We start from the raw sequence: 15491 nt of genomic DNA on the forward strand, positions 1-15491 counted from the left end.
ATGATGACATCACTAATCACCAGCACCTTCTATAGATGATGACATCACTAATCACCAGCACCTTCTATAGATGATGACATCACTAATCACCATCACCTTCTATAGATGATGACATCACTAATCACCATCACCTTCTATAGATGATGACATCACTAATCACCATCACCTTCTATAGATGATGACATCACTAATCAACAGCACCTTCTATAGATGATGACATCACTAATTACCAGCACCTTTTATAGATGATGACATCACTAATCACCATCACCTTCTATAGATGATGACATCACTAATCACCAGCACCTGTGCCAGCAGCTTGCTTATAAAGCTGGACATGACAACAAACAATAACGTGATTACATCATAACTTAGTAACAGCCAATACAAACCAACAGTCTACACTGCAGCCTATGATGTCACAAGTCACCAGCCAGGGAATATGACATTTCACAATTCTTAATCACCTGCGTGACATCACACCTCACTACCAATAACCGATCATCAGAACATTCTCAGGGGTTTATACACAGAGCTGAAGCTGCAGATCTGTTCTTGTGTGCATGTAAATGGGGATGGGGAAGATAGCTGGAATATTTGGCCGCTGATCGTCCTGCTCCTCACAAGTGTCTGATGCTTAACATTTCCATTGAAGGAGGACATACAGAAGATGAAATGATCAGAACATTGAAGGAAATTCATCAAAACCTGTCTAGAGGAAAAGCTGCAGAATTGCCAATAGTAACCAATCAGATCGCTTCTTTCATTTCTGAAAAATGAAAGAAGCGATCTGATTGGTGGCAGTGGACAACTCAGCAAATTTTCCTCTAGACAGGTTTTGATAAATCTCCTCCATTGAGTACAAATTGTCTACAACCATCGTTTCATTATAGACTGCCTACAACCAGCATCCAATTATACACTGCCTACAACAAGCATCCCATTATACACAGCCTACAACCAACATCCCATTATACACAGCCTACAACCAGCATCCCATTATACACTGCCTACAACCAACATCCCATTATACACAGCCTACAACCAGCATCCCATTATACACTGCCTACAACCAGCATCCAATTATACACTGCCTACAGCCAGCATCCCATTATACACTGCCTACAACCAGCATCCAATTATACACTGCCTACAACCAGCATCCAATTATACACTGCCTACAACCAGCATCCCATTATACACTGCCTACAACCAGCATCCCATTATACACTGCCTACAACCATCATCCCATTATACACTGCCTACAACCAGCATCCCATTATACACTGCCTACAACCAACATCCCATTATACACTGCCTACAACCAGCATCCCATTATACACTGCCTACAACCAGCATCCCATTATACACTGCCTACAACCATCATCACATTATACACTGCCTACAACCAGCATCCCATTATACACTGCCTACAACCATCATCCCATTATACACTGCCTACAACCAGCATCCCATTATACACTGCCTACAACCAACATCCCATTATACACTGCCTACAACCAACATCCCATTATACACTGCCTACAAACAGCATCCCATTATACACTGCCTACAACCATCATCTCATTATACACTGCCTACAACCATCATCACATTATACACTGCCTACAACCAGCATCCCATTATACACTGCCTACAACCAGGATCCCATTATACACTGCCTACAGCCAGCATCCCATTATACACTGCCTACAACCAGCATCCCATTATACACTGCCTACAACCATCATCCCATTATACACTGCCTACAACCAGCATCCCATTATACACTGCCTACAACCAACATCCCATTATACACTGCCTACAACCAACATCCCATTATACACTGCCTACAACCAGCATCCCAATATACACTGCCTACAGCCAGCATCCCATTATACACTGCCTACAACCAGCATCCAATTATACACTGCCTACAACCAGCATCCCATTATACACTGCCTACAACCAGCATCCCATTATACACTGCCTACAACCAGCATCCCATTATACACTGCCTACAAGCAGCATCCCAATATACACTGCCTACAGCCAGCATCCCATTATACTCTGCCTACAACCAACATCCCATTATACACTGCCTACAACCAGCATCCCATTATACACTGCCTACAACCAGCATCCCATTATACACTGCCTACAACCAGCATCCAATTATACACTGCCTACAACCAGCATCCCATTATACACTGCCTACAACCAGCATCCCATTATACACTGCCTACAACCAGCATCCCAATATACACTGCCTACAGCCATCATTTCATTATACACTGCCTACAACCAGCATCCCATTATACACTGCCTACAACCATCATCCCATTATACACTGCCTACAACCAGCATCCCATTATACACTGCCTACAACCAACATCCCATTATACACTGCCTACAACCATCATCACATTATACACTGCCTACAACCAGCATCCAATTATACACTGCCTACAACCATCATCACATTATACACTGCCTGCAACCAACATCCCATTATACACTGCCTACAACCAGCATCACATTATACACTGCCTACAACCAGCAACCAATTATACACTGCCTACAACCAACATCCCATTATACACTGCCTACAACCAACATCCCATTATACACTGCCTACAACCAACATCCCATTATACACTGCCTACAACCAACATCCCATTATACACTGCCTACAACCATCATTTCATTATACACTGCCTACAACCAACATCCCATTATACACTGCCTACAACCAACATCCCATTAAACACTGCCTACAGCCAACATCCCATTATACACTGCCTACAACCATCATCCCATTATACACTGCCTACAACCAACATCCCATTATACACTGCCTACAACCATCATCACATTATACACTGCCTACAACCAGCATCCCATTATATACTGCCTACAACCATCATCCCATTATGCACTGCCTACAACCATCATCCCATTATACACTGCCTACAACCATCATCCCATTATACACTGCCTACAACCATCATCCCATTATACACTGCCTAAAACCAGCATCCCATTATACACTGCCTACAACCATCATCACATTATACACTGCCTACAACCATCATCACATTATACACTGCCTACAACCATCATCACATTATACACTGCCTACAACCATCATCCCATTATACACTGCCTACAACCATCATCCCATTATACACTGCCTACAACCAGCATCCCATTATACAATGCCTACAACCATCATCCCATTATACACTGCCTACAACCAGCATCCCATTATACACTGCCTACAACCATCATCCCATTATACACTGCCTACAACCAACATCCCATTATACACTGCCTACAACCAACATCCCATTATACACTGCCTACAACCAGCATCCCATTATACACTGCCTACAACCATCATCACATTATACACTGCCTACAACCAGCATCCCATTATACACTGCCTACAACCATCATCCCATTATACACTGCCTACAACCAGCATCCCATTATACACTGCCTACAACCATCATCCCATTATACACTGCCTACAACCATCATTTCATTATACACTGCCTACAACCAACATCCCATTATACGCTGCCTACAACCAACATCCCATTATACACTGCCTACAACCAGCATCCCATTATACACTGCCTACAACCATCATCACATTATACACTGCCTACAACCAGCATCCCATTATACACTGCCTGCAACCAACATCCCATTATACACTGCCTACAACCAGCATCACATTATACACTGCCTACAACCAGCATTCCAATATACACTGCCTACAACCAGCATCCCAATATACACTGCCTACAGCCATCATTTCATTATACACTGCCTACAACCAGCATCCCATTATACACTGCCTACAACCACCATCCCATTATACACTGCCTACAACCAGCATCACATTATACACTGCCTACAACCAGCATCCCAATATACACTGCCTACAACCAGCATCCCAATATACACTGCCTACAACAAGCATCACATTATACACTGCCTACAGCCATCATTTCATTATACACTGCCTACAACCAGCATCCCATTATACACTGCCAACAACCAACATGCCATTATACACTGCCTACAACCAACATCCCATTATACACTGCCTACAACCAGCATCCCAATATACACTGCCTACAACCAGCATCCCAATATACACTGCCTACAACAAGCATCACATTATACACTGCCTACAGCCATCATTTCATTATACACTGCCTACAACCAGCATCCCATTATACACTGCCAACAACCAACATCCCATTTTACACTGCCTATAACCAGCATCCCAATATACACTGCCTACAACCAGCACCCCATTATACACTGCCTACAACCAGCATCCAATTATACACTGCCTACAACCAACATCCCATTATACACTGCCTACAACCAACATCCCATTATACACTGCCTACAACCAACATCCCATTATACACTGCCTACAACCATCATTTCATTATACACTGCCTACAACCAACATCCCATTATACACTGCCTACAACCAACATCCCATTAAACACTGCCTACAGCCAACATCCCATTATACACTGCCTACAACCATCATCCCATTATACACTGCCTACAACCAACATCCCATTATACACTGCCTACAACCATCATCTCATTATACACTGCCTACAACCAGCATCCCATCATACACTGCCTACAACCATCATCCCATTATGCACTGCCTACAACCATCATCCCATTATACACTGCCTACAACCATCATCCCATTATACACTGCCTACAACCATCATCCCATTATACACTGCCTAAAACCAGCATCCCATTATACACTGCCTACAACCATCATCACATTATACACTGCCTACAATCATCATCACATTATACACTGCCTACAACCATCATCACATTATACACTGCCTACAACCATCATCCCATTATACACTGCCTACAACCATCATCCCATTATACACTGCCTACAACCAGCATCACATTATACACTGCCTTCAACCAGCATCCCAATATACACTGCCTACAGCCATCATTTCATTATACACTGCCTACAACCAACATTTCATTATACACTGCCTACAACCAGCATCCCAATATACACTGCCTACAACCAACATCCCAATATACACTGCCTACAACCATCATCACATTATACACTGCCTACAACCATCATCCCATTATACACTAACTACAACCATCATCACATTATACACTGCCTACAACCAGCATCCAATTATACACTGCCTACAACCAGCATCCCATTATACACTGCCTACAACCAGCATCCCATTATACACTGCCTACAACCAACATCCCATTATTCACTGCCTACAACCAGCATCCCATTATACACTGCCTACAACCAGCATCCCATTATACACTGCCTACAACCAACATCCCATTATTCACTGCCTACAACCATCATCACATTATACACTGCCTACAACCATCATCACATTATACACTGCCTACAACCATCATCACATTATACACTGCCTACAACCATCATCACATTATACACTGCCTACAACCAGCATCCCATTATACACTGCCTACAACCAGCATCCCATTATACACTGCCTACAACCAGCATCCCATTATACACTGCCTACAACCAGCATCCCATTATGCACTGCCTACAACCAGCATCCCATTATACACTGCCTACAACCAGCATCCCATTATACACTGCCTACAACCATCATCACATTATACACTGCCTACAACCATCATCCCATTATGCACTGCCTACAACCAGCATCCCATTATACACTGCCTACAACCAGCATCCCATTATACACTGCCTACAACCATCATCACATTATACACTGCCTACAACCATCATCCCATTATACACTGCCTACAACCATCATCCCATTATACACTGCCTACAACCAGCATCCCATTATACACTGCCTACAACCAGCATCCCATTATACACTGCCTACAACCAGCATCCCATTATACACTGCCTACAACCAGCATCCCATTATACACTGCCTACAACCATCATCACATTATACACTGCCTACAACCATCATCCCATTATACACTGCCTACAACCATCATCCCATTATACACTGCCTACAACCAGCATCCCATTATACACTGCCTACAACCATCATCACATTATACACTGCCTACAACCATCATCCCATTATACACTGCCTACAACCATCATCCCATTATACACTGCCTACAACCATCATCCCATTATACACTGCCTACAACCATCATCCCATTATACACTGCCTACAACCATCATCACATTATACACTGCTTTTATTAGTTGCTCCTAGATATAATATATGCTAGAGGGGAGGCCGCGGGGGGACGGAGGGGAGGATGAGGCAGGGAGGGGCGTTGGGAAGGCCGTTCATGGCCAGAGATGGTCGTCTCCTTTCTCAGGATCCACAGCTGAGGATCTCGAGCTGCACTTGGCAATAAGAGAGGAAATTGTGTTTAATAATACCGCCATTCACATCCCAGACATCTCCATAGAGAAGCTGCTGAAGAGGCTCTCACTTTAATTGCGCACGTCCGCGCCAGGACTCGCCTCCTTTCACTGCTGATTGAGGTCACGCTGAGAGCCCTTATCCCCGCACAAAGGGCCAAACACGCTGAGTAATCATTTCATAATCCAGTCTATAAAAAACCTTCAGAGGCCAAACACTATATGGCGACTTGTGAATATATTAGTCACCAGACATCAAGAGGACGCACCGAAAATACTCCGCAACGGGAAGAATAATAATAAAAGAAAATCATAAAACAACAACATATTGTAGTACAGTATTTATAGTATATATGAGGAGGCCAGTATGAGGCAGTACTATGAGGAGACTGATATGAGGCAGTACTATGAGGAGGCCAGTATGAGGCAGTACTATGAGACTGATATGAGGCAGTACTATGAGACTGATATGAGGCAGTATTATGAGGAGACTGATATGAGGCAGTATTATGAGGAGACTGATATGAGGCAGTACTATGAGGAGACTGATATGAGGCAGTACTATGAGGAGACTGATATGAGGCAGTACTATGAGGAGACTGGTATGAGGCAGTACTATGAGACTGATATGAGGCAGTACTATGAGGAGACCGATATGAGGCAGTACTATGAGGAGGCTGATATGAGGCTGTACTATGAGGAGACTGATATAAGGCAGTACTATGAGGAGGCTGATATGAGGCTGTACTATGAGGAGACTGATATGAGGCTGTACTATGAGAAGACTGATATGAGGCTGTACTATGAGGAGACTGGTATGAGGCAGTACTATGAGATTGATATGAGGCAGTACTATGGGGAGACTGATATGAGGCAGTACTATGAGGAGACTGATATGAGGCAGTACTATGAGGAGACTGATATGAGGCAGTACTATGAGGAGACTGATATGAGGCAGTACTATGAGGAGACTGATATGAGGCAGTACTATGAGGAGACTGATATGAGGCAGTACTATGAGGAGACTGATATGAGGCTGTACTATGAGGAGACTGATATGAGGCTGTACTATGAGGAGACTGATATGAGGCTGTACTATGAGGAGACTGGTATGAGGCAGTACTATGAGACTGATATGAGGCAGTACTATGAGGAGACTGATATGAGGCAGTACTATGAGGAGACTGATATGAGGCAGTACTATGAGGAGACTGATATGAGGCAGTACTATGAGGAGACTGATATGAGGCAGTACTATGAGGAGACTGATATGAGGCAGTACTATGAGGAGACTGATATGAGGCAGTACTATGAGGAGACTGATATGAGGCAGTACTATGAGGAGACTGATATGAGGCAGTACTATGAGGAGACTGATATGAGGCAGTACTATGAGGAGATTGATATGAGGCAGTACTATGAGGAGACTGATATGAGGCAGTACTATGAGGAGACTGATATGAGGCAGTACTATGAGGAGACTGATATGAGGCAGTACTATGAGGAGACTGATATGAGGCTGTACTATGAGGAGACTGATATGAGGCTGTACTATGAGGAGACTGATATGAGGCTGTACTATGAGGAGACTGGTATGAGGCAGTACTATGAGACTGATATGAGGCAGTACTATGAGGAGACTGATATGAGGCAGTACTATGAGGAGACTGATATGAGGCAGTACTATGAGGAGACTGATATGAGGCAGTACTATGAGGAGGCTGATATGAGGCAGTACTATGAGGAGGCTGATATGAGGCAGTACTATGAGGAGACTGATATGAGGCAGTACTATGAGGAGACTGATATGAGGCAGTACTATGAGGAGACTGATATGAGGCAGTACTATGAGGAGACTGATATGAGGCAGTACTATGAGGAGACTGATATGAGGCAGTACTATGAGGAGGCCGATATGAGGCAGTACTATGAGGAGACCGATATGAGGCAGTACTATGAGGAGACCGATATGAGGCAGTACTATGAGGAGACCGATATGAGGCAGTACTATGAGGAGGCTGATATGAGACAGTACTATGAGGAGACTGATATGAGACAGTACTATGAGGAGACTGATATGAGGCAGTACTATGAGGAGACTGATATGAGGCAGTACTATGAGGAGACTGATATGAGGCAGTACTATGAGGAGACTGATATGAGGCAGTACTATGAGGAGGCTGATATGAGGCAGTACTATGAGGAGACTGATATGAGGCAGTACTATGAGGAGACTGATATGAGGCAGTACTATGAGAAGGCTGATATGAGGCAGTACTATGAGGAGGCTGATATGAGGCAGTACTATGAGGAGACTGGTATGAGGCAGTACTATGAGGAGACTGATATAAGGCAGTACTATGAGGAGACTGATATGAGGCAGTACTATGAGGAGACTGATATGAGGCAGTACTATGAGGAGACTGATATGAGGCAGTACTATGAGGAGACTGATATGAGGCAGTACTATGAGGAGGCTGATATGAGGCAGTACTATGAGGAGGCTGATATGAGGCAGTACTATGAGGAGGCTGATATGAGGCAGTACTATGAGGAGACTGATATGAGGCAGTACTATGAGGAGGCTGATATGAGGCAGTACTATGAGGAGGCTGATATGAGGCAGTACTATGAGGAGACTGATATGAGGCAGTACTATGAGGAGACTGACATGAGGCAGTACTATGAGGAGGCTGACATGAGGCAGTACTATGAGGAGGCTGATATGAGGCAGTACTATGAGGAGACTGATATGAGGCAGTACTATGAGGAGACTGATATGAGGCAGTACTATGAGGAGACCGATATGAGGCAGTACTATGAGGAGACCGATATGAGGCAGTACTATGAGGAGACCGATATGAGGCAGTACTATGAGGAGGCTGATATGAGACAGTACTATGAGGAGGCTGATATGAGGCAGTACTATAAGGAGACTGATATGAGGCAGTACTATGAGGAGACTGATATGAGGCAGTACTATGAGGAGACTGATATGAGGCTGTACTATGAGGAGACTGATATGAGGCAGTACTATGAGGAGACTGATATGAGGCAGTACTATGAGGAGACTGATATAAGGCAGTACTATGAGACTGATATGAGGCAGTACTATGAGAAGACTGATATGAGGCTGTACTATGAGGAGACTGATATGAGGCAGTACTATGAGGAGGCTGATATGAGGCTGTACTATGAGGAGACTGATATAAGGCTGTACTATGAGGAGACTGATATGAGGCAGTACTATGAGGAGACTGATATGAGGCAGTACTATGAGGAGACTGATATGAGGCAGTACTATGAGGAGGCTGATATGAGGCAGTACTATGAGGAGACTGATATGAGGCAGTACTATGAGGAGGATGGTATGAGGCAGTACTATGAGGAGGATGGTATGAGGCAGTACTATGAGGAGACTGATATGAGGCAGTACTATGAGGAGGCTGATATGAGGCAGTACTATGAGGAGGCTGATATGAGGCAGTACTATGAGGAGACTGATATGAGGCAGTACTATGAGGAGACTGATATGAGGCAGTACTATGAGGAGACTGATATGAGGCAGTACTATGAGGAGACTGGTATGAGGCAGTACTATGAGGAGGCTGATATGAGGCAGTACTATGAGGAGACTGGTATGAGGCAGTACTATGAGGAGACTGATATGAGGCAGTACTATGAGCAGGCTGATATGAGGCAGTACTATGAGGAGACTGATATGAGGCAGTACTATGAGGAGACTGATATGAGGCAGTACTATGAGGAGACTGATATGAGGCAGTACTATGAGGAGACTGATATGAGGCAGTACTATGAGGAGACTGGTATGAGGCAGTACTATGAGGAGGCTGATATGAGGCAGTACTATGAGGAGACTGGAATGAGGCAGTACTATGAGACTGATATGAGGCAGTACTATGAGGAGACTGGTATGAGGCAGTACTATGAGGAGACTGATATAAGGCAGTACTATGAGGAGGCTGATATGAGGCAGTACTATGAGGAGACTGATATGAGGAAGTACTATGAGGAGACTGATATGAGGCAGTACTATGAGGAGACTGATATGAGGCAGTACTATGAGACTGATATGAGGCAGTACTATGAGGAGACTGATATGAGGCAGTACTATGAGGAGACTGATATGAGGCAGTACTATGAGGAGGCTGATATGAGGCAGTACTATGAGGAGAATGATATGAGGCAGTACTATGAGGAGACTGATATGAGGCAGTACTATGAGGAGACTGATATGAGGCAGTACTATGAGGAGACTGATATGAGGCAGTACTATGAGGAGACTGGTATGAGGCAGTACTATGAGACTGATATGAGGCAGTACTATGAGGAGACTGATATGAGGCAGTACTATGAGGAGACTGATATGAGGAAGTACTATGAGGAGGCTGATATGAGGCAGTACTATGAGACTGATATGAGGCAGTACTATGAGGAGACTGATATGAGGCAGTCCTATGAGGAGGCTGATATGAGGCAGTACTATGAGGAGACTGATATGAGGCAGTACTATGAGGAGACTGATATGAGGCAGTACTATGAGGAGACTGATATGAGGCAGTACTATGAGGAGACTGGTATGAGGCAGTACTATGAGGAGGCTGATATGAGGCAGTACTATGAGGAGACTGATATGAGGCAGTACTATGAGGAGACTGATATGAGGCAGTACTATGAGGAGACTGATATGAGGCAGTACTATGAGGAGACTGATATGAGGCAGTACTATGAGGAGGCTGATATGAGGCAGTACTATGAGGAGACTGATATGAGGCAGTACTATGAGGAGACTGATATGAGGCAGTACTATGAGGAGACTGATATGAGGCTGTACTATGAGGAGGCTGATATGAGGCAGTACTATGAGGAGACTGGTATGAGGCAGTACTATGAGGAGACTGATATAAGGCTGTACTATGAGGAGGCTGATATGAGGCAGTACTATGAGGAGACTGATATGAGGCAGTACTATCAGGAGACTGATATGAGGCAGTACTATGAGGAGACTGATATGAGGCAGTACTATGAGGAGAATGATATGAGGCAGTACTATGAGGAGACTGGTATGAGGCAGTACTATGAGACTGATATGAGGCAGTACTATGAGGAGACTGATATGAGGCAGTACTATGAGGAGGCTGATATGAGGCAGTACTATGAGGAGACTGATATGAGGCAGTACTATGAGGAGACTGATATGAGGCAGTACTATGAGGAGACTGATATGAGGCAGTACTATGAGGAGACTGATATGAGGCAGTACTATGAGGAGGCTGATATGAGGCAGTACTATGAGGAGACTGATATGAGGCAGTACTATGAGGAGACTGATATGAGGCAGTACTATGAGAAGACTGATATGAGGCAGTACTATGAGAAGACTGATATGAGGCAGTACTATGAGGAGACTGATATGAGGCAGTACTATGAGGAGACTGATATGAGGCAGTACTATGAGGTGACTGATATGAGGCAGTACTATGAGGAGAATGATATGAGGCAGTACTATGAGGTGACTGATATGAGGCAGTACTATGAGGAGGCTGATATGAGGCAGTACTATGAGGAGACTGATATGAGGCAGTACTATGAGGAGGCTGATATGAGGCAGTACTATGAGGAGGCTGGTATGAGGCAGTACTATGAGGAGACTGATATAAGGCAGTACTATGAGACTGATATGAGGCAGTACTATGAGGAGACTGATATGAGGCAGTACTATGAGGTGACTGATATGAGGCAGTACTATGAGGAGAATGATATGAGGCAGTACTATGAGGAGGCTGGTATGAGGCAGTACTATGAGGAGACTGATATGAGGCAGTACTATGAGGAGACTGATATAAGGCAGTACTATGAGACTGATATGAGGCAGTACTATGAGAAGACTGATATGAGGCAGTACTATGAGGAGACTGATATGAGGCAGTACTATGAGGAGACTGATATGAGGCAGTACTATGAGGTGACTGATATGAGGCAGTACTATGAGGAGACTGATATGAGGCAGTACTATGAGGAGGCTGATATGAGGCAGTACTATGAGGAGACTGATATGAGGCAGTACTATGAGGAGACTGATATAAGGCAGTACTATGAGACTGATATGAGGCAGTACTATGAGGAGACTGGTATGAGGCAGTACTATGAGGAGACTGATATGAGGCAGTACTATGAGGAGACTGATATGAGGCAGTACTATGAGGAGGCTGATATGAGGCAGTACTATGAGGAGACTGATATGAGGCAGTACTATGAGGAGACTGATATGAGGCAGTACTATGAGGAGACTGATATGAGGCAGTACTATGAGGAGGCTGATATGAGGCAGTACTATGAGGAGACCGATATGAGGCAGTACTATGAGGAGACTGATATGAGGCAGTACTATGAGGAGACTGATATGAGGCAGTACTATGAGGAGGCTGATATGAGGCAGTACTATGAGGAGACTGATATGAGGCAGTACTATGAGGAGACTGATATGAGGCAGTACTATGAGGAGGCTGATATGAGGCAGTACTATGAGGAGACTGATATGAGGCAGTACTATGAGGAGGCTGATATGAGGCAGTACTATGAGGAGACTGATATGAGGCAGTACTATGTATTTTAACATTGCTTAGCTGACTCCCTCCCAAATATTGGGGCCCCTATCGCAGCTGATCCCATGATCCTGGCGGTTTCCTCGGTCACTCACCTTGATCCCCACATTCGTGTTGTGTAAGTCCATTCGCGCCCGTAGGTCTCTGTCTGATTTTTTGCCCAGAAATTCCTTGACAAATTTGTTGCTGTATTTCAGGTTGTCCCCGCAGCCGCCCCACTGCCACGCCTCCCTGTTCTCCAGGTCCGGGGCCTCGTCACACGTGCATCGCTCCATGCGCCCAGCACTGCATGCTTTCGCCATGGCGTGGGTGAGTCCAGCGGAAGAAATGGCGTAAAGGAAGGCGGTCTCCTTAAATCCTGGAAGAAGAGAGACAGAAACTTGTTATGGGGGCTCGTCCGGTCCTGTGCAGATTATTGGTTAAATCCTGTTTGCTGTCAATGAATAGAAACATCATTTAATTTAATTGGATGAAAAATACTCTAATAAATACTTCTTACAGCTGAGGGTATCCAGTCAAGACAATGCTCTGTGAGCTAAACATCCTGGACCCCAGACTGATACATTGTACATAGCTAGTCCTGCTCTCAGCTGAGAAGTGATACAATTGTATCCAGTCTAGACAATGCTCTGTGAGCTAAACATCTTGGACTCCAGACTGATACATTGTACATAGCAAGTCCTGCTCGCAGATGAGAAGTGATACAATTGTATCAAGTCTAGACAATGCTCTGTGAGCTAAACATCCTGGACTCCAGACTGATACATTGTACATAGCTAGTCCTGCTCTCAGCTGAGAAGTCATACAATTGTATCAAGTCTAGACAATGCTCTGTGAGCTAAACATCCTGGACCCCAGACTGATACATTGTACATAGCTAGTCCTGCTCTCAGCTGAGAAGTGATACAATTGTATCCAGTCTAGACAATGCTCTGTGAGCTAAACATCCTGGACTCCAGACTGATACATTGTACATAGCTAGACCTGCTCTCAGCTGAGAAGTGATACAATTGTATCCAGTCTAGACAATGCTCTGTGAGCTAAACATCCTGGACTCCAGACTGATACATTGTACATAGCTAGTCCTGCTCTCAGCTGAGAAGTGATACAATTGTATCCAGTCTAGACAATGCTCTGTGAGCTAAACCTCCTGGACCCCAGACTGATACATTGTACATAGCTAGTCCTGCTCTCAGCTGAGAAGTGATACAATTGTATCCAGTCTAGACAATGCTCTGTGAGCTAAACATCCTGGACCCCAGACTGATACATTGTACATAGCTAGTCCTGCTCTCAGCTGAGAAGTGATACAATTGTATCCAGTCTAGACAATGCTCTGTGAGCTAAACATCCTGGACTCCAGACTGATACATTGTATACAGCTAGTCCTGCTCTCAGCTGAGAAGTGATACAATTGTATCCAGTCTAGACAATGCTCTGTGAGCTAAACAGCCTGGACTCCAGACTGATACATTGTACATAGCTAGTCCTGCTCTCAGCTGAGAAGTGATACAATTGTATCCAGTCTAGACAATGCTCTGTGAGCTAAACATCCTGGACCCCAGACTGATACATTGTACATAGCTAGTCCTGCTCTCAGCTGAGAAGTGATACAATTGTATCCAGTCTAGATAATGCTCTGTGAGCTAAACCTCCTGGACTCCAGACTGATACATTGTACATAGCTAGTCCTGCTCTCAGCTGAGAAGTGATACAATTGTATCCAGTCTAGACAATGCTCTGTGAGCTAAACATCTCATGATGGAGCAAAAAAAATTATCAGAAATGTAATTACAATTTTTTTTCTATAAAACCAGAAATTAATTTCACAAATTTGGCGTAGTGACGTGGCTGCCCCCTCCTCCGCCCCGGGAACGCGGCCAGGCTTAGTTACCATGACGCTGATGGTGTCTCCGCCACGAGTCACATGGTTGCACAAGATATTAATTAACAAGCTCATAAACCGATGTGAATACGGGCATTCTAACCTCTGGGGTCTCCGGGGGCCAACACCCACAAGGCTCTGGTTTCGGAGCTTCTCACATCACTGGCCACAACAATAACCCTTTGTGTCCCAGGTAAGAGGCAGGAGGACCCTGAGTGAGGGTTGTAGTCAGTGCACAGGGAGTTAAAGACAGCCCCCCCCCCCCCCCCCCACACTACAAGTGACCGGAGAGGGGACAATGCTGAACATTTCTGGATTTTCACTTGTTTCCTAAGTATAAAAGTGACAACGGGTGTAAATGGGGCGACACATTACAGGGCGAGAGAATAAACGTGTGATAAATGTATTAATAATGTATGGAGAATGATTTGTGCCCATTTGGGGTAGGCGGGGGCAGAGCATCCGGGGTAGGCGGGGGCAGAGCATCCGGGGTAGGCGGGGACAGAGCATCCGCGGTAGGCGGGGACAGAGC

At 44.6% G+C, this 15491-nt stretch overlaps 1 protein-coding gene across 4 annotated transcripts in view; it reads right to left on the reverse strand.

Annotated features, from left to right (window-relative positions):
• Positions 1–15491, reverse strand: part of WNT9A (Wnt family member 9A) — a 190365-nt gene that overhangs the window by 19196 nt on the left and 155678 nt on the right. For all 4 annotated transcript variants that reach the window (XM_056518703.1, XM_056518701.1, XM_056518702.1 and 1 more), the window contains one exon: positions 13170–13432. In XM_056518703.1, coding sequence (XP_056374678.1) covers positions 13170–13432 — 263 coding nt within the window. The remainder of the gene's footprint in view (positions 1–13169; positions 13433–15491) is intronic.

The sequence above is a fragment of the Hyla sarda genome, chromosome 5 (genome assembly GCF_029499605.1).
Source record: "Hyla sarda isolate aHylSar1 chromosome 5, aHylSar1.hap1, whole genome shotgun sequence".
Classification (NCBI taxonomy): domain Eukaryota; kingdom Metazoa; phylum Chordata; class Amphibia; order Anura; family Hylidae; genus Hyla; species Hyla sarda.